This window comes from Phoenix dactylifera, chromosome 7, assembly GCF_009389715.1.
Source record: "Phoenix dactylifera cultivar Barhee BC4 chromosome 7, palm_55x_up_171113_PBpolish2nd_filt_p, whole genome shotgun sequence".
Taxonomy (NCBI): domain Eukaryota; kingdom Viridiplantae; phylum Streptophyta; class Magnoliopsida; order Arecales; family Arecaceae; genus Phoenix; species Phoenix dactylifera.
The window spans coordinates 3,217,446-3,238,689 of NC_052398.1; the positions used below are offsets into that span (position 1 = coordinate 3,217,446).

The 21,244-nt window shown below is 37.4% G+C and overlaps 3 protein-coding genes across 8 annotated transcripts; 2 read left to right on the forward strand and 1 right to left on the reverse strand.

Moving 5' to 3' along the window:
- The first annotated feature begins 729 nt into the window (after window positions 1-729).
- LOC103702388 (protein NOI4) lies at window positions 730-6,400 on the forward strand. 2 transcript variants are annotated; one of them, XM_008784808.4, is made up of 3 exons: window positions 730-865; window positions 5,490-5,690; window positions 5,877-6,400. In XM_008784808.4, the coding sequence occupies exons 1-3, from the start codon at window positions 860-862 to the stop codon at window positions 5,919-5,921; spliced, it is 252 nt and encodes an 83-aa protein (XP_008783030.1). In that variant the 5' UTR covers window positions 730-859; the 3' UTR covers window positions 5,922-6,400. The 2 variants fall into 2 exon arrangements, with proteins under 2 accessions (XP_008783030.1, XP_008783031.1); XM_008784809.4 differs by having other exon boundaries at window positions 745-865; window positions 5,493-5,690.
- A 5,493-nt stretch (window positions 6,401-11,893) lies between these two features.
- On the forward strand, window positions 11,894-16,444 carry LOC103702387. Of its 3 annotated transcripts, XR_003384740.2 has the most exons (7): window positions 11,894-12,287; window positions 12,998-13,143; window positions 14,409-14,577; window positions 14,977-15,075; window positions 15,289-15,371; window positions 15,494-15,704; window positions 16,306-16,444. XR_003384740.2 is itself a non-coding variant. In XM_017841624.3 (6 exons), exons 1-6 carry the CDS (start codon window positions 11,922-11,924, stop codon window positions 15,627-15,629), a joined length of 996 nt encoding a protein of 331 aa, XP_017697113.2. In that variant the 5' UTR covers window positions 11,894-11,921; the 3' UTR covers window positions 15,630-15,957. The 3 variants fall into 3 exon arrangements, 2 of the variants coding, with proteins under 2 accessions (XP_017697113.2, XP_017697112.2); XM_017841624.3 differs by lacking the exon at window positions 16,306-16,444 and having other exon boundaries at window positions 15,497-15,957; XM_017841623.3 differs by lacking the exon at window positions 16,306-16,444 and having other exon boundaries at window positions 15,494-15,911.
- Window positions 16,164-20,228, reverse strand: LOC103702386 (pentatricopeptide repeat-containing protein At5g64320, mitochondrial-like). 3 transcript variants are annotated; one of them, XM_026802720.2, is made up of 3 exons: window positions 17,997-20,228; window positions 17,729-17,865; window positions 16,164-17,039 (listed from the first exon to the last, which is right to left on the reverse strand). In XM_026802720.2, exon 1 carries the CDS (start codon window positions 19,940-19,942, stop codon window positions 18,224-18,226), a length of 1,719 nt encoding a protein of 572 aa, XP_026658521.2. In that variant the 5' UTR covers window positions 19,943-20,228; the 3' UTR covers window positions 16,164-17,039; window positions 17,729-17,865; window positions 17,997-18,223. The 3 variants fall into 3 exon arrangements, with proteins under 3 accessions (XP_026658521.2, XP_008783026.2, XP_008783028.2); XM_008784804.4 differs by having other exon boundaries at window positions 18,153-20,225; XM_008784806.4 differs by lacking the exon at window positions 17,729-17,865 and having other exon boundaries at window positions 18,153-20,228.
- Between the last annotated feature and the right edge of the window lie 1,016 nt (window positions 20,229-21,244).

The following is a 21,244-nucleotide window of genomic DNA, read 5'->3' on the forward strand; positions in this document are numbered from 1 at the left end:
CCATCCAATCTATCCAACTGGCTGTGTCTAACTCTTACCATCAGATTTGTCTCAAGGCAAGTATGGGATAGATACGAGTAATGGCCTATCTGACCCATATCTGATCCATTGCCATCCTATGTTGTACGTTATAGCTCATGTAGGAATATTGTTAAGATTTTAGCTCATGTATGTCAATAATCCTCCTTTTAACTCCAATAATTGTTAACATTTCCTAGTCTTTTTATGTTCTATTGAAGCATGCTTTTGAGACGCCCATTACTCACACAGTAACTGGCATGGTAACTCAAAATCCCATCTACTTCCTTATGTATTATACCAATTCATAATCTCACCAATCCCCTTTTGCCATGTGGGTGGAGGGATAATTTGTGACAAAGCAGATGTCCTTTAGTATCATCCCTCGAACAATCTTCCTACTTGCATGAAAATAAAAATATGAAAAAATTTTAACACTAAATTACCCAAAAAGAAAAAGGAAAACGAATATATGACGACACCCACACGCCCAACCTGCCGCCTCCGTTCCGTTCCGTTTCGTCAGCCGCATCCCACGCCCCAGCTTTCTCTCCGCGACCCACATGGCGGAATCCCAACTTCCGTCGCCGTTATTTTTGACGGCGGCCTCGGGGCATTCCCACGCACCTCCAGCTCACACGCACGAATAGTCTTACCTCAAATCCAATTTTTAAAACCCAAAAATAATAAAATATCTCTCGCAATACTAAATTAAAACCTTGGACACTCCTCTCTCTCTCTCTCTCATTTCGTTTTCTTCGCTTCTCCCCCATCCCTTCACACCCACCACCACCCCCCACACCCCCGCTCTTCCTTTCTTATTGGTTTCTTGGAAGAATTCATGTCGGTAAGGGCCGATTTCTTCCCCTTTTCATGCTATTCTGATTAAGAATTTGAATTCCTCGTGGTCTCTTTGTTCTTTGGATGTCTGATCCGATTGGCTGGGAGGGGTTTGATCCCTCGTTGGGTTGTTTTGGTCCCATGTGGTTTGGGCGATCGATGCGTGGGTTTCCTGTTTTGTTGATGGTTTTGGATTCATTAGACGCTGAAAAATTGATGCCATTTCGTATGCTTTTTTTCTGTTTTCCATCGTTTTTGTGGTTGATTTGATGGTGAGTTGTTGTATTAGGGATTTCTCTTAAACTATTTTGGAAAGAACAATTTTCTTCCTTGATTTCTCCTTGTTGGTTGTTTTAATTGATTGGATTTGGTGAACAACTATATAGTGGTAAAATTTTTAGGGTTTGCTGATGCTTCAGTATAGGTTTTGGAGGAGGATTTTTATGTTAGTTATTTTAAATGCTGTAGAAAGATCCATTTTTGTATGGTATCTGAATTTGGAGCATTCTGAAACATCATTATAGTTCTTAATGTGCATGGAAATGTTGGCTGGATTTTGTTTCTGCATATCCATATGTGTCATAATCAAATTGATGTATAAATCATATTTATTCTAGAGCTTATGCAATAATTATGCTTCAGTTATTCGGTATATAACTTTGATTTGCTCTATGGGTATTGTCAGTTGAAATTTCATGATCGGTTGTTTTTCGTTTGAGAAACTTTTTGGTGTTTTGCCTAGGGGTTTGTGTTAGACATGCTAATCTTTATGATCTTTTGCATGGGCATGCTTCTATATTTGTAAATAGTGCTTGAGATGGTTGAGAGTAAGTGAGCAAGTGCATTTTGCATCGTGGTCAACTTTTAAATCTGTCTATGGAATGCTCAATATTTTGGAAAATAATTAAAAATTTTAATTTCCAAAGGGTATCCATCCAAACTTCCTTTGTTTTTGAGAAATTACTGGGGAAACATTAATCATATGCAAAGATGGGACCGGTTTTACAAGAAAACATCGGGGTTCTTATAGATGAAGTGAAATAAATCAATCTAATTGCATGGCAATTGTATTTGTATCTGTAATATAGATTTCTTGCATAAAAAATCAATCTAGTTTTGTTTGTAGATATACTTGATAGGGCTGAAGTTGACAACCATTACAAGTTCTTTTAGTTTCATCCAGAGGAGAGATTGTGTTTCCTAATTTCATCAAAGAGTTGTAGCGGTGGATCTTGCGGTTTGTGCTGCAGAAGTTTTTAAAATATGTCCCACTGAAACTTTTTATTTAAAAAAATAATAATTAATTGAATGAGGTGGACTAGGATTTCACACCACGGGGATTATGATGGAGCTGATTGTCCTTTTATCTTTGTACTAATGTTTATGCGAGAAGCATAAAAACTATAAGAAGATTAATCAGCCTAATATTATTTGTGACTAGAAGTTCTGAATTGCCCCTTTCCTAGAGCATGCGCATTGCAGAGGTTTCTAATTTATCCAGTTACATGCATCATTATTTGAAATTTGCTGAATTGACTCCATGATTTTTGTCTTCGAGCCTCAAAAATTTTGCAATTCTCACAAATGTGCCTGGTTAAGGTGAGATGTAGAATTATTGTACTTGGAGTTTTGATCATGTTGTAAATAAGCCAGGGCCCAATTTGAGTAAGTTGCCTTTTGAGTTATCAATTTTGGCTATAGCTCAAGACCTAGGATGCAAATAAGAGAACATTTATGCGGACTATTTTAAATTTAATTTTGATTGCCTATTGAGGGTAAGTCTTGTTGCAATAGTGAGATTGCTTTATTGTGACCTGAGTGTCATGGGTTCGAAACACAGAAATTGTCTTTCCATATGCAAGATAAGGTTGTGTACATTGGACCACCTCCGGGCACTGCAATGGTGGGAGACTCACCCTCATTAGGATATTGTTCTATACGTGGCACACCATATTGGTCGGTACTGGTACGTACCATACTATTAACAAGTACATGGTACAAGGGACCTATCGAGGGTTGGTGCGCCAAACTGATCTCCATACGGGGCGTACCAATACTGACTAAAATGGTACCAGTACAGGGTCCAGTACCGAGATAGAGAACTTTGGTTCTATCTATGCTAGTTTTGAAAATTAGACTAAATCTTTTTTTTTGGAGGAGGGAATATATATAGGTATATCTATTCTATGTGTGAGCTTTTTCTTTTCTATTTAGCATTTTGCATATTTATTTTGAGGATAACATAGGATTGCTATCTATCCAAATTACTGAGAAACCATTATCTTGATTTATGTTGGTAAACTAGCTCCTGCATGTAATTATCCCTATTTATCATTATTACTTTACAATCTTGTATCTACCATGTTCCTTAATAGTGCTTGAACACTTTAGTTTCCAGGAACCTTGGAGGGTTAGCCAAAGTTCACAATCTCGGTGTCGCATACTGTACCAGTACTTTACTAGTTCGATATAGTATAGTTCGTTATGGTACGCTATACCATCCTATTCTGAAACAACCATTAAACCATTTGTCTTACTTTTTATCCTGGTACACCTTGGTATGGGTTTATACACACCTCGGTACATCTTGATATGCTTGGGTCTGGAGCCTTTTACCTAAACATGAGTTTCATACTGATTCTAACCCAATACAGTATGGTACACCCCGTACTAGATGGTTCAGGACAGTGCGGCAGGCTATAGTGTCAACACTTCCTAGACACTTGAGCACAAAGAAGACACTCTTGGATACCTTGAAATTGAAGTGTCCTGCTTACATTACCTAGAGATGTAACTTGTCATCACGGTTCTATTCGAATTTTTTATTAAGACAACATTAATATTTTGTTTTGACTCTCGTTCTTTTGGGTGTTAAAAAATATAAGCCTAGGTAGTTAGACACTCGTATTGAAGCAGTCAGTTAAATGCTTAAGTGGCCACTTAAACAGCTACCTACTTTTGGACCAGTTAAGTGGTACTTGCTTGAGCATTTGTTACTGTTGCTTAAATGCGTAAGCAGCTGTCTGCTTAATCGTGTAAAGTATGAGTAATGATTGCAAATCTAGTTGCACATGTTCGATGTTTGGTTTCTACCTTGAACCTAATGTGGTTCTCTTGCTGTGTTTTTTGTTTAATGCATATTGATGGTTCTGCATAACTTTGTATGCATCTTATGTAAGCATACGGACTAATAAGGTATATTACTTACTACGAGGGAAAAATGATTGGTTATAGGCTTGATTATTAGGTGTATATGTGGATATGTGGACTGAATGTATGTAATGGTTTAAGATATTATTGTAATTATTAATCCTTGTTCCAACTATTTGGAGTCAGCTTTATGAATCCTTATTCACCAATCATTCCTTTAACGGCTACCTCTGCTGTTATATTTGTGGGATATAACAACAAATACTCTTTTTTCTTGTAGCCCATAGCCACCTTTTCTTCTGGCTTTTTGCCCCTTTCTGCTGGCACCTATTTTTTTTTGTTTACCGTGTCTCCTTTGACCTGCAGGTGGGTAACATCTAGGCGGCCAATTTTTAATGGTGGTCCCTGTATTGACCTATATGTTTGTGTCCAAGTAGGATTCTTCAAAATATTTGCCTTTTGATTTGCAAGCATCTTGGATGCTGGAGATCATGTAAAATGACATATACTTTCTGATGTGTGTGTGTGTATATATATATATATATATATATGTCTCCATGTGTGTTTGCAGCTACACAATCTTGTTTTCCTCGTGGGGCAATTTAATGTATCTCAATCTGTGTCTTCCAAAAGTGCTGTTAAAAAATTGGAGACACAAACTCAACCTCTAGCAACTTGGATGACCGAACCAGCTAAATATTGTCTAATATTTGACCTGAACCAGCAATGATATATGCTATTACTTCTTTTATGTTTTATTTATGCATTTAGTATAGATTCAAATTACAATATATCTCGAAAGTATTTGATTAGTATGTGTTAGAAAAATGTTCACTGCCTATTATTTAAGGTATTACAGAATATTAGTTGATTAAATATAGTACAAAATCTGATTTGTACAAGTAAAGTTGATTGACAGGGTGGCTGATGGCTTTGTTCCAAGTTGGCTAGGAACCTGGGTGTTTGTGTATATGCCTAGGCTATATGATAGGTCCATTGTGGAGAGTCACCTGGATGGGTTTCACAATGATGCTAAACAGTAACTGAAATGCAAGTATCTTGGCCATTCTTAGGCACATCTGTCACAAGTTTGACAAATGTAGATGGACACTTGACTATTTCGTTTCTTACTCAACGAGTCATAAAGAAAACCATTATTGAGATTTGAGACAAAAGGGACTAAAATGTTTGATCCAAACTTAAGGACATATACAGAATACTAAATGCCATAGTACAACTGCTTATAACAGAATCTAGAATGCCTACTATTTTTTATATAAAAGATTTTCCTGCATGCTGCATTATTGGAAGAAAATATGGCTCTTTGGCTCTGGGTACTCTACCTGTTTTAGTATTTTCGGTTCTTATATTTTGATACTGTTATTTAGTGAGGGAAAAGAAATTGAATGTAAATACTTTTTCAGTTGTCACACCTCTAAAAATATCTCCATTGTTACTGATATTAGTGATTTGGATTCCAGCAGGACAAGGGTCGGCCGTTACCAAAGTTTGGTGAGTGGGATGTAAATGACCCTGCTTCTGCAGAGGGATTCACTGTGATCTTCAATAAAGCCAGAGATGAGAGGAAGACAGGTGGCAACACACGAGGCCAGGACTCTCCTGGAAAGGAGGAGGCAACCTTTAAACAGGGACCTTATGCTACCAAGCCTAATGTGAATGCTGTAAGTTCCTTTTTCTTATTCTAGATGATCAATTCAGCTCTAAGCCACCTGATCTATGTTGGCTCGGTGAATACTGACAATCCCTGTCATATACAGCTTAAGATTGGATGCAACCTCCAAGCTTTTTAATTCGTCTTTCTTCATTATAATCATCTAATATTATCATCAACTCCTCCGATTCTGCAGAAAAAATGGTTTTGCTGCATTCAAGCTAGTTCAGCAGATTCTTGATTGATCAAGGCTGACTTGTAAGAGCGGGTCTAAATCTGTGTTGGTTTTGCAATATTTTCTGAAGGATCAAAGCCTTAGCTCTGGCAGCAGGTTCTGTTTGATTTTCCTTTGCTATAGTTTTGTGAAGGTGAGATGGTGTGAGAGGGAGTGATGCTGAGGAGGATGGAAGAGCAAGGAATTGTTTTCTCACTTATGTAATTATATGAATATATGCTGGAGATACAATCAGAACCTGGGTTTGTCTATTCTTATGATGAGATATTTTGCTGGTGTTTCTACAATCATCATTTACATTTACAAATAAGCTGGAATAATGTTTCTGTCGCATTTCGTCCTGCTGGATGAGAAACATTTTCTCTTAATTGTGGTGTGCAAAATGGTAGGGCACCGCTCTGATAGGGGGCAAAGTTGCTGCTTACACATCCATGGATGATACTTGGTGTGTCAGAAAGTAATGTATAACAGCAGAACATTTAACATACTGGTGCTTTTGAACTACCTTATTCATGCTTATTGATTATGAACCAATGATGCCATCTGTTGTTTCTATCTATTGCCTCACCTGTAGTTGTTTGCACCTGCAGACAAATTGAACATACTTGATGTGAATCTAAGCTCCAAGCGTCTTCTATGTTATATGCTAGCTAAAAGTAAATTTTAACATTCTTGTACAAGGTTCATTATCTCATTACCGGATTCCATATTAGTACTATTTTATTATAGTACCGGTACATATGTTTTCTATACCATGTACCGATTTCGTACCGATACGGTATGGTTGGGATGTATTGGTACTAATACGGTATGGTTGGAATGTACCAGTACTGGCCAATATGAAAAATTTGGTTTTTGTGTAACTTGAATTTCTTGCTAGATTTTATTATAATTCTGGATTATGCCTGGTGTGCAAAACTGAAATTGCTCCTATATTGCTTGAATTGTTTTTCATTATTGCTAACCTACGTTTAGGGGGAATGGTATGACAGAGTGTTGAGATGCGTGTCCCATGGGAGAGAAGGTGAGAGTGGGCTGGCATTGTTGGTAGAGACGGATATTTTAGGTGTGGCTGGAGAAAGCGAGTCTTGGAGGCATTGTCCAATGACTACTAGACGGATGCAAGGCTGGTCTAGGTTAACGACATGGTCAATATTGTCGGTGAGCCTTTTCTTCGTAGAAATTCTCGTTTTAGTTCATTGCGGCCTCCCTTGACCTCCTCTTTGACTGAATTGTTCTTTGGCTGAGCAGCTTTGAACCGGAGCAACGCTGAAAGATGTGATCCGGTGCTGGTCCTGGAGGTCACATTTCTCTGCTCGGCAAGGAGAGATTACAGATTCCATACCTGGATGATGATTCCATTAATTTGGATTTGGATAATAATTTGATTTCGGATTACCTCATTGTCACTATCTGTTGATGTAAAAATATATAGAAAGAGACAGCTGCAGGGTAAGCAAGTGCAGGAGTGGGAGTAACGTAGGGAATCGGTAGTTTAGAAACCTTTTTCATGAGGAAGGGCTTAGGAAGCACGTTCAAATTCAAGAACAACAGAAGGTTGCATTTTTATTCCGTATATGTCTCCATTTGAAATTCAGAATACTCCACATATCTTGGGGTGAATATTGCAAATTCTACTCTGAACTGCCAGAATCATAAGCAGGTAATGGTGCAGGAGTGGTTGCAGATCCTAAGAAGCAGATACTTTAGAAACACTTTTAATAAGAAAACACTTGCATAGTGGGTGCAAGTTTGAGATTTTAGAAAGATTTCAAAGTGGATATATCACTGTAGGTACCAGAGTCAAGCTACTAAGATCTTATTGCACCACTCCTTTTCTTTTCCCTGGGTTAAAATATCGATATCATAGCTACTACCAAATCCATATTTTAAGCCCATAATACTCTAAAGGATAAACTATTTTGTTTAGTGAATAGAAGTTTGACCTTGGATGCAATAAAGGCTTCCGTTTGCTGCTCATGATATCAGATCATTAGAGTATATGATGCAGAGTTGAATTTCACTCCCAAATGCGCTATTCTTAAGGCACATTGTCTTATCTGCTCTTTTTTATTTTTTTCGTGTCTTCAAGGACTGATGTTTACATGAGAATGAACCTTAACCTTATGAACCTTCAATCGTTTCAGTTAGATGGTCGGCATGCAAGTTTTGCAAATTCCTATGCAGAACACCAAACATAACCTTTGCCAAAATTATTACAAGATAGCATGACTTTAGAAACTGAAGCCTGACACTGAATGGCTGATAACTGAGAGTTATGTTCAGAAAGCAACAAAGATTTAATGTCTTATGTTCCAATATACATCAGCCTGTGGAGCTATGTTCCAATATATCCTGGGAGGTATCATTGTTTAGAACAGCTACATAAAATGACTTATGTAAAGCAAGGGTGCCGGAAGCAGTGCCGGAAGCAGTTGCATCTTGGGTTTCATGTATGAGCCGGATTCTCTCCGGCGCGACTTTTACACCATAGAGTATAATATCATTGTAGATAGCCACCGCATCATCCATTTCATAGATAGACGGCTCTCTTTCACATCTATAACATGTTGTATATTGTGCTGAAAAATACCGAGATGTATTCTCAGAATTAATGCGAGCCGTCTGTCTCGAAGATAATACAAAATTCGGCAGTGTCACTATCTTATCGTGGAGGATTCAAACTTTTTCACATGATGGCCGGTGTATATAATATTGTGAGAGCATATAGCACACCATCATTATCAATTGCACCATGATTTTTCATCTCGTTTTTTGAAGTACAATTTTATATTTTTACTTTAACAATAATCCTATCATATTCGGCCATGGGTTAACCGACTTTATAGAAGAAAAAAAAATATTATACAGCATTACATGTCGTTTATACGACTCACACCATATGCCGCTCCCAATCCATGCCGGAAGCCGGGCGCTAACGTCTTTCTATGCGACTCACACCGTATCCATCGTAGCCTATAAAAGGACCCCCATGCTTCTGACCCTCGCGGTTCTCTCCCTCCTTCCCGCTTTCGAAAGTCGAAACGGGGTCGGTTTCTTTCTTTCTGCTCTCTTCCGACACATCCGAAGTTCCCAAGCTCCCATCTCGACGGAGACCCCGATCGGATCGGTCTCCTTCGTCTGCCCTTCTCTGGAGAAGAAGAATCTCCTCTTCATAGGAACGCGATGCTCTTCTTCTTTTCTTCGGGTCAAGGTATGAGTTCTTGGCCTCATCCTTCGATCGTTCTTGATGCTTCCTGAGATCTCGCAAGAAATGTATGAGTTATATCCATTCTCCTTCGATGTCTCTGTCCTTCTTGAGATCGTTCTTGAGTTCTCTCGCAGGAAAATTAGGTTTTCGTCTTGGGAATTCAGTGGATGTTCCTCTTTTATTTTTTCCCTGGAGATCTAGAAATTAGGGTTCCGATGCTAGGTATGTTGTGAACTGAACCATTCGTATTCTAACTCCGATAAACTAGGAGTCGCTTTCAGATCTGGTGAACTGTGGCAATGACGGGTTGGTAGGTGATTCAGGCTTTCTTTTGAGAGTTGTTTTTCCAGGCAGAACATTTTTGAAAGTTTTTATCCTTATAACAGCCAATTTCTAATTGGGTATCTTGAGGGTTTTTTGAACCCCCTGCAGCTATTTCTAGGGTTTATCCACAATTAGGGATTTCTGCAGCCAATAGATTACCTGACTTGGTGCATTAGTTTCAGAAGACATATTTTGTTTGATTTTTTGTTTGGTTGATAACTCGCGGGGTGGTGTACTCTAGTTTGAACTTTTGCTTTATTGCTTTAATTGTTGATCTAGTGTTATCGCTGATATGAGTATCTGTTACTGAGGATTTTATTTCCCAGGGATTATATTTACTGAAGATTTTCTTTTCTATATATGCCAGTGTTAAAATCAGTTCGTTTATATTATAGGTGGTTTTAGATTGTCTGTTCTTTTTGCACTTCCATTTGTTTTTAGAGCAGAGGCAGATGACCCTGATCGAGACTCTGGAAAAGAACTCCAGCAAGCTAGCCTTCTCCTTCTTGAATTCTTTACTCATTTTAGGGCTGAAAACAGTCCGATCATATCGGACCATATCCAAATCATTTATCTACCACATGTGGAAGGAATTTAACTAGGGATCTCTTTGATAGTTAACAACTATTCAGCCACCATTATAATATTTAGTTTGTTATATAATCAGAATTTATTGTACTTATTCATGTTATAAAATATACCCATTTGAAATATATTTTGATTTTTATACTTTAATAATTAATTCTTTTCATAAAAATTCAATCTTTGTCCTTAGATAAAAAATGGAAATGTATAATTTACTTTTTACTCTTTATGATATTTTCAAAACCTTTTCATTTAAAATATTAAAAAACATCAATAACTTAAACATTTTCCTATATTTGTATAGTATTTTTTGTTGCAAGTTTTCTGAAATATAGACAATTCATGATTTATTTGTTTGTGCTGCAATTAAAGAGTAACATTTGTATATAATAAATTTCTAATATATTTATATTATATATTTTAATTTAATAATATAATTTTTAATATTTTTTGAATATAAAATATAGTTAGATCAGTGATCGAGATCCTTCGCCAAATCGTTGTTTGTGCAAGTTTAATAACCACATTCGAGATTAAAATCTGGTTATTGTGCATCAATTATGCAATCGTAATAGTGGATTTCGTTTGCATGCTTTATGATAATGTTATTTCTATTAGCTTTCATTATTGAATTCTATTCAAAATTTGATTTTTATTTAATTTATATTCAACGTATATCCATATTTGGATAGAGAAAATATAAATATAACTAATATTTTACTTGTATTTGTATCTGTTTCAAGCAAATATCCATAAAATACGGATATGCTATAAACTATAAACATAGGCTAGCATAAAATTTGAGTGTTAAAATTGCTAAAAATATGTTAGGTTCTAAATCGACACATTCCCTTTAGGTATTCCTAAACCAATAACACACTCACTTTTCCAAAAAGGTTTAGGGTGAAAGTTAGAAGATTTAGATCATAGCCTGGTGAGCATTACAGTGTGGGCGCTATAGGGCTTTTTTGTTTAACTATCTTCGAGCATGTATGATGCATATGATAAGAAGCTACAATGAATCATGATTGACCAATAAAAACCAACTTTGCATCTAGAGCAAAGGAATTGAATGAATATAGTTGTATTGAAAAAAATATTGACCTACTAAAATATCTCCCAAAATAAAGGAGGATGGCTATTTGACATTAAGTTCTCGAAATGCTAGCAGCAGATATTTTCATGAATAGATTTGCTATAATAAGTAGGAATGAGATCACATGGAACACAATCCTACATAATTTGCCAGTATTGATTGATATGATAATTTGGGTTGATGGGGAATTGGGGATGCATCTTTGAAATGGTTTGGGTCATCATGAATGATTTGTCTTGGTTGGTTTACTAAAACATGATACCTTATTAGAATAAATTTGGGTTGATGGTGAGATTTCTTAAAAGTAGAAATTTTTATACTCATTTTTGAAGTTTTATGGCTTGGTTTTATGGCTTGTTAGTTTTCATAAATCTATTTCTATGAGAAAATAACCAAGCAAGTCTTTTTGTATCTCCTTTTGTTTTTTTTTTACATCTATCTATTTTCTTATATTTCAACCATTTGAAATTTTACATAAAACCAATTAAGTAAAATCTGATGACCAAATATTTTATATAAATAAGTCCAAGACTTTATTTTCACTTGCCTAATCCAACAAAAGTAAGAAGCATAATAGGCTCTGATCGTTAAGCGCTTATTATGCGAAGTTTTAACTTACGACAGATTATTTTAACAACTCTCAAATTATTTTATAACTAGCCTCGACAAATTTATTGCCGAAACAGTGGCATAAGTTTGGCACGTGCAGTACGCGTGATTCTTTTAGTTTCCGGATCACGCTATAACTCGGGTGCTCAACTCCTTCCCTCGTTCAGATTGGAAGGCCAGCATGCTCTCATCCAAATCCTGTCCTATCCTCTCATGCCATTATCCTCTTCCCTCCCTCCACCACCCCCAGAAGCTATTCCACAGAACCCACTCCATCCTCAAGCCTAAAACCCTCAACCCTGGAACCGGTCTCAGACTAAGCCATCCGTTCTCCTCCGTTGGGAGCAGGGGTCTACTCCAAGTCTGTCGAGATTCCACCGAAAGGAAGAATTTTGGAGGCTCATTTCTGGACGAGAAAGGACCCACCGTCGAAAGGAGTGGAGATGGTGGTGGGAGTGGGAACGATTGGACTACTTCGGTCCTGCTCTTTGGTTTGTGGGCCGGGCTCATGTATTACGTTTTCCAGCTCGCGCCGAACCAGACTCCGGTATTCTTTCTTGGTTACAGGATGATTTGGTTCTTGATATTTTAGTTTGTTTTTGTTAAACTAGGTTAAATTCTAGAGATTGCTCGATATAAGAATGCTGTTATTTAACTTATTCAGAATATTATTATGTCTTGAATTGTTGTGGTGCTTTATGGACACCAGAGACAATGGTCTAATGCTTGAATTTTGGATGAGTGCTTTAGAAAGGGTAATGCTTGTGAGATCTACCCTTTAGACACCTAAAAATTTTGGATGACAAAATTTTTGACTGGTTAATAACTAACTTTGAAACTTTGATTTTTATGTTTGACTTGTTATTTTATTATACATATTTAAATTTGCATCACGAAATCCTGCATTGACGTGCATGGCGATGTTGGTTACGGATACATGTTACAGGATGTGATTTGGTGAGAAGGGGGAAAAGGATTTATGAACATATAAGTATTTTTCTTGATCTGTTTCAAAATTATACTATTAATGGATTTTCTAAAATAATAAAATACGTATTTTTCTATTTTCCTTATCCGTTGATAAACATTCAGTATAAAAGCTCACATAATGTTCTGCTGGGCTTTCAAATATATTGCCTACTGCCTATATAAGCACAGCGCTGTTCCTTTAATATCATCTGAGGACTTGTGTCTTGGACTAGTAGATGTGCCATTATTACCTTCTTTCTTAATAATATACTTGTTCAAAATTTTCAGGCTAGCGATGTGTATTATCTGCAAAAACTGCTGAATCTTAAAGGCGATGATGGCTTCCAAATGAACGAAGTACTTGTGGCTCTATGGTACTTCATGGGACTGTGGCCTTTCATTTATAGTATGCTGTTAGTTCCTACTGGTAGAAGGTGACTACTGAAGAAGAAACTCTGTCTAAACAAAGTTGTTCTTTCTTTACTTATATGTTACACGATGCAATAGTGACCACTTATTCATCTCTTAATCCTATTGGAGTTCTTTAAAAAAAAATGAGAGATGGTCTGTATGATGCTGGATTCTTGTTTTAGAGCTGTTATCCTGTGTTTAAAATGGCATAGTAAAAGTACTAGGCATATATTTAGTCTTCTTCCGGTTTCAAATCCTCATGGAATGTCAGGATGTCTAGATGGGGTACCGTCCCAAGTATCGGGATGGGACCGTCCTGCCATCATCTCAGCATTTCGATCGGCGTGTTTTAGGACATCCCCTATCCCAAGTGTCGGGACTAGTTGGGATGGCAGCGGATCCTATTCCAAAGAAAAACTAGAATGTCCCCGTCAGCTTTAAAACCTTGATCTTTTGTTTGTACCAACTTTACATAATGGCGACATATGATTTTTTTTGAAGACTTTACCATAACTTGGGATCTAGTCATATTTTCTCTCCTTCGGTGAGAGAAATATATAAGAAACAATTGATAGAAGTCCACAGAAGAAAATCTCTTAAGATAACAAATATATATTTTAGAACTTAGAGAGAGATATTGATGTTTATCAATTTTGAATTTTAGGCAGGAATTAGAATTGTGGATACTATATATTTAAATAGGAGAGAAGTTGGGAGAGGGAAGTTACAAGATGGTAAAAGCAAAAGGGTTTCAGATAGATACATGATAAATTCATTGTTGTTGAACTAATGAGTTCCTACTAAAGTATACTAAGATCACTAGATAAGTAACTTCCCCAGATGCAGTTTTGTCGTAAGAAGCAGCTGCAAATGATGATTATTTTTTTTTAATAAAATAGAGAAGAAAAGATTTAGGAACAAGGTTAATGTTTTTTTATTTATACTTTTAATGAGCTTATATGCACTAAATGTATTTTTATAGATATACATGGAGTTACTGATTGAAACTCAGCTACAGCGTCCTTTAAGGGCTTGGCCTTGTTATGGTGATTCTTCTTTTTTACAAGTGCTAAAACAGATAACTGATTAGCTATCAAGGGTTCACTATGATACAGTGCAAACCCCAACTACCTTTAAAGAATTGAGGCTGGGACTGTCTTTATTCAGTTTTGTGCATAGTTATTGTTGAATCACTAGTTGAACCAGTGAAAATCATACACCTTAATCTTCAAATTTGTCAACTTTCCTCTATGTTAAATAATTTGAAATGTTCAAACTGGTAATGCAGTTCAAGAAGCAAGATACCTGTCTGGCCATTCCTAGTGCTTTCATTCTTTGGCGGTGCATATGCCCTTATTCCATACTTCGTTTTCTGGAAGCCACCTCCACCAGCCCTTGGAGAAGATGAAATCAGGAGATGGCCTTTAAATTTTCTTGATTCAAAGATAGCTGCTGGGGTAAGAAACTCTAATGCACATAACTTTTTGATTTGCTTAGCAAAGTTGTATAAAAATTTTTATGTATATGACTATATGAGTGATACTGTAACTTTTTTACATCAACCACATGCATAACTCGTTGATTTTGACCATCATTGGATTACAATTTGAAAAGGTTTAAGTGACAAACAAAGAATCCCAATCGTTCAATATAGTTTCTGTAAAGTGTTGCCTTGAAGTTTTTGGTATCTAGAGTTTTGGTCAGTGATGGTTTGAAATAGTGGAAACATACAAAATTTGTAGGTGGAACTCCAAATGGTTCAGATTGATGGTTTATCTGCTACCATATTTAACCGTATTTACCTGATTATAATTTCCTTTTTCTGCTGACTGAATAGTAACTCCATTGCACACCAGATTTTACTTGTTGCAGGTTTGGGCCTAACAATGTATGCTGGTTTAGCTAATGGTGATGTGTGGAAGGAATTCTTCCGATACTTCAGAGAAAGCAAGTTTGTAAGTATCATGACATACTATTGGAAATTTCAATACTGTCAGTTTTTTAACTAGTTAGCAGCTCCTGTTCAGCTGTTCTTACAGAACTGCATCAAATACTTTACAAAAACTTTTTTGAGGCTGTGAACTTCTCTCTGTGAAGTCTGGATCAGAGTCGATTAACCTCATGTAAAAACTCTGGCATTTTACCTATAACATTTTTCTTCATTGCAGATCCATATTACATGCATTGATTTTACACTACTCTCAGCTTTCGCACCTTTTTGGGTCTACAATGATATGACTGCAAGGAGATGGTAAACTGAAAACTCTCCACCCAGGCTTGTTCTCATAATATGCTCACAAACCTAAATGTTTTAAAATAAAGGGAAAAGGAGAATGGCTTTCTCGTCAAAGAACTCACTTGTTCCCCTTGTAGCAGGATCAATCAAGGCTCTTGGCTTTTGCCGGTGGCATGTATTCCAATTTTGGGGCCATCCTTGTATCTTCTCCTGCGGCCACCTCTTTCAGCACTCCCTATGAGCACCCCCTCAGTCATAAGTGAGAAAGAGTGATTTGGATCCAATTTCCAGCATTCGTTTTCTGCATAGGAAAAAACGTGCTGCCCGTAGAGCAACAGAGTGCACCAGGTATGCCTATAATTGAAGGCTAACAAACTTGTCATCGTACCATCTCATCTCAACTTTTTCTGCTTCAAAAGCTGATTTGAAGCAAGCCCAACAAAAATAAGTATTATTGATGTAAATATATTGACGAAACCAGAACATTTTTCATCAGTTGTTTTATGCACAAACAAAGATCAAGTAATGGCTTCTTGCGACATTACTTTTGAACCATTTTTCTGTTTATTAAGCACAATATAAAATATATCTTACAGCTGCACGAATTTTATGTCTGGCTTATATTTTAGAATAACAAACTCTGGTTTGTAAATCTTTACGATATGCACCATTTTTCAGTTCAAGGTAGAATAATAGGGCATCACTTGGAAGTCGTGAATTTTGAGTTCAATATTTCCATTGGCACTGTTTCTCAAAAAAAAAAATATATATATATATATATAGTGGCATTGGACGCTTGTGGTTTTTTTTTTATTATTATTATTATTTTTTAAGGGTGGTGTGAGAACATCATTCTTTGATATTCTGTATGGACAACTTGTATTAAAGTCATAGCTCTTTTTTTTGGAATACCTTTCGTTATACTATTTTTACTCATTGTGTTTTCCAGGGTTGTAAGAGTGAAGCTGTTCTCGTTAGATGCAAATCTGATTATTGCGGGAAAAAGGTGACGATGTTATTCGCCGTGGCTTGTTAGGGAGCTTTTATTTGGACTAAAAAAAGATATATCAAAACCTCCTCTTTGAATTCATCCGCGTGCCGCATCATTAGCTACTCCAAACAAGAAATACGACCAGAAATTGCAAATGAACAGCACCTTTTGACCATTTTAAACCTCATAACAACATTAGTTTCTAGAAAATGAAACTTAAGCACAAAAATTACACTTAAATAAAACAAGAAAACTAACTAAGCAAATCTATAGACCAACCAACTGGAAGACGTTGTAAACATCCTGAATGCGTGTCTAACGAGAAATCACCAGGTACTTATATCTTGGTAACCTAAGGAAGAACATCTACCCATTCAGCACTCTACAAAGATTCAGCAGATAATAATAATAAAATAATCGCACCATGTGCTAGAACATCTTCCAAATAATAATAATAAAGTAATTGCACCATCTACTCGTAATGATTGCCAAGGATGGCATAATAAGTCTGCATGAATGCGAGAGAGAAGAGATCGGCAGCCAATGCCGACAAGGTCACCCAAGCTTCAGATCAACATACCAACCATGCATCACTTTCTTCTCAAGTAAAATCAATGCCATCGCATACTGTGATCATGATCCATCGCATCCATATAGACATCAGACCAAAGAAGATATATGAAGAAAGATCCCTGCAAATCAAGAGAAATTAAAAATAATATTTTAGGGAAAATCATAAGTTACATCTGGTGCCATGAGACAACAATTGCATCGAAAATGAATGCACGATGCTGATTAGGAAAAATGGGCTATATTGCTTTGGCTACATCATTGGTTACATCCACGAGATTTTTTTTTTTATAAAACAAAAAAGAAATGTACATGGTCAGTGGCAAGATATTAGGCTTGTTAAATATGAAAGATAACATGATAACATGAAGCCATGTTACATCCCTACAAGGTAGACCACCCACATGGGCATAAACAGTTGGGCAACAAGATTTCAGAAATTCAGGCAGGATTTCTAAAACAAGAAAATGAAAAAGACTTCGAAGATTCAAAGGTTGCATCAGACTGTAATCATTTGCTACACATAGTTACGGGAAACCAGGTAGAAAAAGACTAGTTTATTTGAATATATTGTATATCATCAGAAGAACCTCTTGAGAATGTATACTATTACATACTTTACTTTGTAAAAGTCTACAGGAGAAGATAAAATGATGAAACCGTAAAACTTTTTTTTTTTGTTTTGTGGATAAGTCTCTCCATTAAATTAATTCCAAGGATATAAGGGACAATAGAAAAAAGTAGATGCAAAATTGATTATTTCTGAAAACAAGCAAAAAAAAAAAAAAAATGGTACTCAGGCATTAAAAACCTGGTGAAGAAATTCCTGTGCCCGTTTTCAAGAGTGTCTATTGTCAAATGACCCAAAAACATTGGTGCTGGATTCCAATAACCAGCCATGCGTTCCCCTGTAGAATTTGACGCCAAGAATATGAAACCCTTCCTTTCCTGCTACAACCCATGTCTATATCAGAAAACAAGTACCATTCATCTCAAATTTCAAAAGAAAGATATATCTTTAAAATATATATATATAAAAGGAACAAATGAAATAGGCTGTGAGCTCATTTCAACATTACTTGTTTGTCCTCAACAAGAATTTCCTTCGCAAAGTATTCGACACTCATTTTAACTTTAAATTGTTGGCTGAACTTCTTGTATATCTGTAAGCGAAAGTCGAACAATTCAGAATGGCTGGCTGGCTGGCTCGCACGCACGCACGCTCGCACGCTTACCTTACTTAAGCCCATGCTCTCCAGAAAGATTCAGACTATTGATCAGACAAATCGCATCATCTTGAGATAACTTATTTGACTCCAAGCATTTTGTCGAGAATGAGACAAACTTTATATACGTCTACACTCTGACAGTATCCCTCCCTGCAAAATGCACTTATCAGCGCATTGAATATACACACGTCTGGAACCGATCCTCGTTCTGTAATTTCTTCGAGCAGTTTTAGTATCTCTCTCAGCTTCCCTCCCTTAATCAACCAATTATTTAGACGAACAACCAGAACAGATAAGAACCCATCTTTGAGGGATCCAAGAAGAAAATCAATAGCTTCCAAAAATTTTCCTTCTTGGCAAAAACTATCAATCATGATACTATACGTGAACTTATTGGGAACAATATCCTCCACCACCATGTTCGCATAAAGACGCCGGACTTCACTGAATTCTCCTGCCATGTAAAACCCATGAAGCAAAGTGTTATAAGCCACAACATCAGCAACAAATCCCCTGCTGCTCATAATGCATTTTGCTTTACGAAGCTTCCCAGCTCTGCAAAGGCTTCGAATCACGATGGTAAATGTACAAGCATCCGGTCCGACCCCCTTCTTCACCATATCGGTCAAGAGCTTTAGAACACTGATCCATTCACCGATCTCACACAGCCTACTCATCAAAGTGTTGTAGAAGAAGATGTCGACATCCCATTCCAATTCAGCATTCCTCTCCAACAAGCTCTTGGCCTCCCAAACCTTGGAGTCCCGACAAAGGCAATCAAAAAGGATGTTCAAAGTGATTGCATCTGGGCACAACCCACTCTGCCGCATAACTTCGAACAGTTGGAATGCTTCATCAACCTTGCCTACTTTACAAAGCCCATTCATATAGATATTGTAGGTGATTGCATTTGGTTTCCAGCCCATGGACGCACTCTCCCTCAAGATCTTCTCCACCTCATCGAATTCGGCAGTTCTGCATAGGGCCTCGACCAACACGCTGTAAGTCACCACGTCCGGCCGACAGCCAAGGGTTTCCATAGTGCCCATCAACCTCTTGGCTTCTTCGATCCTTCCCGCCGAGCAATACCCATGAACGATACAAGTATAAGCTTCAACAGTCGGCAGCAACCTTGCTTCAAGCATCTGATCCAAAACACCCCACGCTTCCTCAATCCTCCCGGCGCGGCAGAGGCCGGCGATCAGGGTCAAGTAGGTGACTCTGTCGGGGTGTCGGCCGGATCGAACCATGGATTGGATGATATCATAAGCTGAATCGATGAGAGAGGGGTGTAAAGATCGCGACTTTATGAGAATTGTATAGGAGGAAGTGGTCGGGGCGATTCCGGACGAGACCATCTCCTCGAAGGCGGCCTCGGCCTCGGCGTGGCGGTTGGCGACGACGAGGGAGTTGATGAGGGTGTTGTAGCAGAGAGCGTTGCGAGTCGGGCGGAAGAGCTGGAGCTCGCGGAAGAGGCGGAGGACCTCGTCGGCGTCGCCGCAGCGGGAGAAGGACTTCATCAAGACGTTGTAGGAGGCGGGGAGGGAGCGACGGGGTCCGACGCCAGGAGGGGGGAGGAGACCTTGGGGGCGTTTGGAGAACTCGGCGACGGCGGCGCAGAAGGTGGAGAGCTTGGTGTCGGAGGAGGAGGATTCCGGATAGGAGTTCGCGGTGGAGGGAGTGATGGGGGGTGGCGGGCGGCAGCGGGTTGGGAATAGTTCGGCGGTCCTCCGGCTAGCGATTCGGGCGGCGGCCGCCGAGGGTGGAGGGCAAGGGGAAACGGAAATCCAGGGCATGGAAAACGAAAGGAGGTCAAGGCGGCGGAAGGAGACATACAATTTTTTCTTATTGCTAAAGGTTCGGTCGGGGCTAAAGCTTCCTCCTGCGACATCTTATATAGCTTCCTCCTCCTTCTTTATAGAGTGTTTGAATCGAGAGGTATGGAGAGTAAAGAAGAGAAATTCAAGACACAAATAGAATAAAAAAGAAACAAAGGGGAGAGATTTACCCTCCCCTCTGTTAATCATTGATGCGATGAATAACTTCATTCATGACTCTCTGATAAGGATTATTAAAAGTACATAAAATTCAAAAAAAATAGTAATAGTAATTTGATGATAGAGTGATATAAATGCCATCGATGGACTCGGATTCTTGTAATCAAATGATCAGATCCTTGGTCTTACCATGTCATGTTTAATTATGGTACACGCTTTTTTAAGGGACTTCATGGGAGTATAAACATATATAAGGGGGATAACATTGTTATTGTTTGAATATAAAATATGGCAATACAAAATTGATTGTGTTATGAAAATTTGTTCTCCATGAGTTCGTAATTATTTTGGCTGTCACTATATTTTGTGTACGAGCGATATATGATTTGCAACGCAGAATACTATACAATGCTCGAAGATTGTTGTCAAAAGAAAGATATCAAATGAGATATACATTGTGCATCTTGTATTCTACTATGCAAACAGCTATCAAATAAAAATAGCTTTGTGCATACATAATGCAAACAACGTAGAAATACTGTTTCCTATCCTCTTCAGCTTTGTGAATTTTTTGTTGATGTGTTTTTGTAAAGCAAATCAAATTTTATTTCTGAATTATTTAGATCACTTTTGGCTCTATAATAACAAAAGATTCTTTTTTATATAGAAAATACCTATATCATATAGACAATTCTTAATATCTTGTTCGTTCATAATGAAATATTTTTTTATGCATCGATAAAAAATTTATGTTTTTAAAAGAAAAAAACTATTTCACAAATCGAGTCATAAATATCTAACATAATTTATATTTAAATATTTTCTACAAAGTTGTGACGAAATAAATAACTTGTACAATTATTTTTCTTTTCGATTCGATCCTCGTAGAGCCATTTACTTGATCGTAAATGCTTCTTCAACACTTCTAATAAAAAATATAAATTACTTTTAAAAAAATTATTCTCAGTATTTCTTGAAAAATTATTATCCCAGTTCCATGTCCAACCTAGTTTGACCGGCGCTAAAATCCCGGAAGGCGCATTTCAGGATACGCGATTGCTACATTCGGTCAACTCTCCGAAGATCTTTCTCTAAATTGAC

What these genes read in the sequence shown, in the direction of transcription:
- LOC103702388 (XM_008784808.4), top strand. An exon ending in CCAAGCCTAATGTGAATGCT is followed by an intron (nt 5,691 to 5,876) that starts GTAAGTTCCTTT and finishes CCGATTCTGCAG; the next exon opens with AAAAAATGGTTTTGCTGCAT.
- LOC103702387 (XM_017841623.3), top strand. Translation starts at nt 11,922, where the DNA reads ATGCTCTCATCCAAATCCTGTCCTATCCTCTCATGCCATTATCCTCTT. An exon ending in TTAGTTCCTACTGGTAGAAG is followed by an intron (nt 13,144 to 14,408) that starts GTGACTACTGAA and finishes CTGGTAATGCAG; the next exon opens with TTCAAGAAGCAAGATACCTG. An exon ending in ACTTCAGAGAAAGCAAGTTT is followed by an intron (nt 15,076 to 15,288) that starts GTAAGTATCATG and finishes TCTTCATTGCAG; the next exon opens with ATCCATATTACATGCATTGA.
- LOC103702386 (XM_008784806.4), bottom strand. Translation starts at nt 19,942, where the DNA reads ATGCCCTGGATTTCCGTTTCCCCTTGCCCTCCACCCTCGGCGGCCGCC.